The sequence below is a fragment of the Rhinopithecus bieti genome, unplaced genomic scaffold, assembly GCF_001698545.2.
Source record: "Rhinopithecus bieti isolate Rb0 unplaced genomic scaffold, ASM169854v2 scaffold_21201, whole genome shotgun sequence".
Taxonomy (NCBI): domain Eukaryota; kingdom Metazoa; phylum Chordata; class Mammalia; order Primates; family Cercopithecidae; genus Rhinopithecus; species Rhinopithecus bieti.
The window spans coordinates 1,229,348-1,233,865 of NW_016810610.1; the positions used below are offsets into that span (position 1 = coordinate 1,229,348).

At 38.3% G+C, this 4,518-nt stretch overlaps 1 protein-coding gene across 1 annotated transcript in view; it reads left to right on the forward strand.

The window, feature by feature from the left end:
- CCDC186 (coiled-coil domain containing 186) overlaps positions 1-4,518 on the forward strand; it is a 53,803-nt gene that overhangs the window by 20,435 nt on the left and 28,850 nt on the right. Inside the window, 1 exon segment of the mRNA XM_017892507.1 lies at positions 3,065-3,193. Within this exon segment, the coding sequence (XP_017747996.1) occupies positions 3,065-3,193 (129 nt within the window).

The window sequence follows — 4,518 nt, forward strand, 5'->3', positions numbered from 1 at the left end:
TTTTTGTTTTTGTTTTTTTTTTTTTGAGACAGGGTCTGGCGCTATCACCCAGGCTGGAGTATGGTGTTATGATCTTGGTTCACTGCAGCCTCTACCTATGAGGCTCAAGTGATCCTCCCACCTTAGCCTCCTGAGTAGCTGCTGCTACAGGCATGCACCACCACATCCAGCTAATTTTTGTATTTTTTTGTGGAGACGGGTTTTCACTATGTTGCCCAGGCTGGTCTCGAACTCGTGAGCTCAAGCGATCCACTGCCTCAGCCTCCCAAAGTGTTGAGATTACAAGCATGAGCCACTTCACCTGGGCTTGTCTCTGTTTTTCTATTCTTCATTTCATTAATTTCCATTCTAGTTTTTATTATTTTCTTCCTCCTCTTGGTATTCGGTTTAGTTTGCTCTTTTTCCAGTGTCTTAAGATGGAAGTTTGGGTTATTTATTTGATACCCTTTCTTCTTTTTGTTTTTGAAACAGCATTTTACTCTTGTCACCCAGACTGGAGGGCAGTGGCGCGATCTCAGCTCACTGCAACTTCGGCTTCCTGGGTTCAAGCGATTGTCTTGCCTCAGCCACCTGAGTAGCTGGGATTACAGGCGCCCGCCACCACACCCAGCTAATTTTTGTATTTTTGGTAGAGACGGGGTTTCACAATGTTGGCCAGGCTGGTCTCGAACTCCTGACCTCAGGTGATCCTTCTGTCTCTGCCTCTCAAAGTGCTGAGATTACAGGCATGAGCCACCACACCTGGCCCCCTTTCTTCTTTTTTAATATAGGTATTTATAGTTATAAATTTTCCTCTAAGCACTCATTTAGATGTGTCTCCTAAGTTGTGGTATATTATGTTTTCATTTTCATTAGTCATCTAGTACTTCCTAATTTCCCTTGCAATTTCTTCTGTGTTTATTTAGGGAGTATGTGGTTTAATTTTCACAAATTTGTGAATTTCCCAAATTTCTTTCTGTTACTGAGGTCTCATTTTATTCCATTATGATAGGAGAACATACTCCATATGATTTTAATCATTTAAATTTATGGAAGCTTGTTTGTAACCTAGCGTATCCTCTGTCATGGAGAATATTCCATGTGCACTTGATGAAAGTGTATACACTGCTGTTCCTGGGTGGCGTGTTGTGTAGATGTATTAGATTCCATTGTTTTGTAGCGCTTAAGTCTCCTATTTCTGTGTTAATCATCTACCTAATTCTATTCGTTATTTGAAAGTAGGGTAGTGAAGTCTCCAACTATTGTTGACTTGTCTGTTTTCCCTTTTATTTCTGTTAGTTTTTGCCTCATGTATTTTGATGCTACGTTCTTAGATGCATATACATTTATCTGTTAGATCTTTCTGATGGCTTGATCTTTTTTATTTTTATGAGCTATTCTTTATCTCTGGTAACATTCTTAATTTTAGTCTGTTTTTTATGTAAGTATAGCCACTCTTCCTTCTTTATGATTGCTGTTTGCATTATATATGTTTTCCACTCTTTTCAGTTTGTTTGCATTTTGAACCTAAAATGCCTTCTGTAGACAACATATAGTTGAATCTTGTTTTTTTAATTAAGTCTGTTAATTTCTGCCTTTTTATATGGTTATTAAATCTACTTTCATTTAATGTTATTATTGATGGTGGGATTTATGTCTGCCATATCGTTCGTTCCATGTTTCAAGTCTTTTTTTCCCCTATTCCTCCTTCACTGCCTTCTTTTGCATTAAGTGAATGTTGTCTAATATAACATTTACATTTCTTTCATGATATTTTCTCTATACAGTACATTAATTGCCCCTTATCTGAGGGGAATTTCTTCCAAGATCCTAAGTAGATGCATGAAATTGTCAATAGCACTGAACCCGATTGCCATTAATCAGAATATGTTTCTGTTTATGTCTGCCCCTGACAAATCAATGCCCTTTTCATTTTCTTTTTTTTTTTTTTTTTCAGAGACATGGTCTCATCACTCTGATGTCCAGGCTGGCGTACCATGGTGGGATCACAGCTCACTGTAGCCTCAAAATCCTGGGCTCTAGCAATCTTCCTGCCTCAGCCTCCTGAGTAGATGGGACTACAGGCATGCACCACCATGCCCAGCTAATTTTTAAATTTTTTTGTAGAGATTGGGTCTTGCTGTGTTGATTGTGCTGGTCTTGAACTCCTGACCTCAGGCAATTCCCCCTCCTCAGCTTTCCAAAGTGCTGGGATTACAGGCATAAGCCACTGCCTGTCTCCTTTCCCATCTTAACAAGGCACTCATGCAGTGTGGCCGTAACTTCTGAAGTTTGAGGTGTGACAGCAAAACTAGCATGAATTTGTTTTTCCTTCACAGTTTCATGGATAGAAGATTCATTCTTACTGTAGATTTTAGCAACCTCAGCATATTATTTTTTTTCTTTCAAGTCACCATTTCACTTAAAATAAGCACTTTAAAGCCTCTCTTTGGCACTTGTGAATCGCCAGCATCACTATTCTTATACTCTGGGGCCACTAATACGTAAATAAATACTTACTTATTTATTAAGGGCTAAGTGTTGCTGCACACAAGCACTGTCATCCTGCCATAGTCAACCTGGTAACTGAGATGGCTGCTAAGTGACTAACTGGCAGGTAGTATGTACAGTGCAGACATGCTGGACAAAGGGATGACTCACAGTCTGAGTGAGACATAGTAAGACAGCACAAGATTTCATCACACTATTCAGAATGTCATGCAATTAAAAACTTGTGAATTGTTTATTTCTGGAAGTTTTTATTTAATATTTTTGGACTGTGGTTGATTGAAGGTTGCTGAAACCGTAGAAAGTGAAGCCACAGATAAGGCAGGACTCTACTGTGTTTCTTTGCGTTATTCCTTAGTGGATATTCTAGGGGTTGCCAGATACCTTAACTTAACGGTTATCTCCAGATTTTTACTAAATGCCAATGAGATATAGAAGCATTGCTGAAAGTTTTTATTTCTATAGCTGAAGTATATTCGTTGTATTGTTTATGTTTATTTACTTTGTTTATATTTGCGGTATTCGTGGTCTGTTTGATATAGCTATAAAAATAATTTGAAAATAATTTTATTTACAGTTAGAATCAAGAATAGAAGAACTTAATAAAGAAGTTAAAGCTTCCAAAGATAAACTAGTAGCTCAAGACATTACAGCTAAAAATGCAATTCAGCAGTTACACAAAGAGATGGCCCAACGGATGGAACAGGTATTTCTCACATCGTTGTCATTATTAACTTGATATTCTGGTGACTCTTGTTTGTTAAAATAAGCTAACACTGTTAGACTATTTTGGACCGCACTGTTATATTAATACTAGGTAATTCTTTTATATAAAAATAAGCCATTAGGCCGGACTCGATGGCTCACGCCTGTAATCCCAGCACTTTGGGAGGCTGAGGCAGGCAGATTGCCTGAGGTCAGGATTTTGAGACCAGCCTGGCTAACATGGTGAAACCCCATCTCTACTAAAAATAAAAAAAAGTTAGCCGGGCGTGGTGACACAAACCTGCAGTCGCAGCTAGTTGGGAGGCTGAAGCAGGAAAATAATTTGTACCTGGGAGGCGGAGGTTGCAGTGAGCCAAGGTTGCACCACTGCACTCCAGCCTGGGTGACAAAGCAAGACTCTGTCTAAAAAAAAATAATAAAATAAGTCATTAGAAATTCTAAATCAATTTGTAAATACATACAGATGAATAAATTAAAGCATATGGAATAAAAGTGAATTTTAAAAAATCTCTATGTCTTCTTCCCTTGCCTGCAATCCTTTTATATCCCATTCCTTGTTCCATAGCTAATTATTGGTATTTTGGTTATGTATCTTACTACATATACATGTACAAGTCACACCTGTTTATTTGTGCATGGTCATATACTTTTTTCCCCCTGCTTGATTGGAATAATACTGTACATCTTTTTTGTAACCTTTTTTCCCATACTTAATATACCTTGGTATTCTTTTTGAGTTGGTATATATGATCTCAGAAGAGGTCATTTTAAGCAGTGCTTTTTTATTATTACTTGCCTGAACTCTATGCATGACATCTTTGTTATCTTCATTTCTGTATCCACAAAACATAGCACAGTATCTGACCAACAATTAGTCCTCACGATGAATTGAATCTGAAAGGTTTAACTCACACCTTCATTATTTGACTGTGGTGGATCCCACCCTTTCTACCCTGAAGCTGCTACTGTAGATGGCATTCTGGAAGGAAGGACTTTAGGCAACACATTATCCTCAGCCTTTATTTGGATGATTCTTTAAAACATGCTGACCCCTTGCATTACAGATGTTATGTTTAAATCTCCTCCTATCAGTTCTGAACCCTTTTGTACTAATTGAAGGGAAATAAAGAGCCGAGGAGCTTAAGAAGTAACTGGTTTGAGCAGGCCCAAACATAGCCAGCCAATCATTAGAATCAGCTGGTGAGCTTTCCTTCCTTCCTTCTTCCTTTCCTTTTCCTTTTCCTCTTCCTTTTGCCCTTGCCCTTCCCCTTCTCCTTCCTTCCTTCCTTCCTTCCTTCCTTCCTT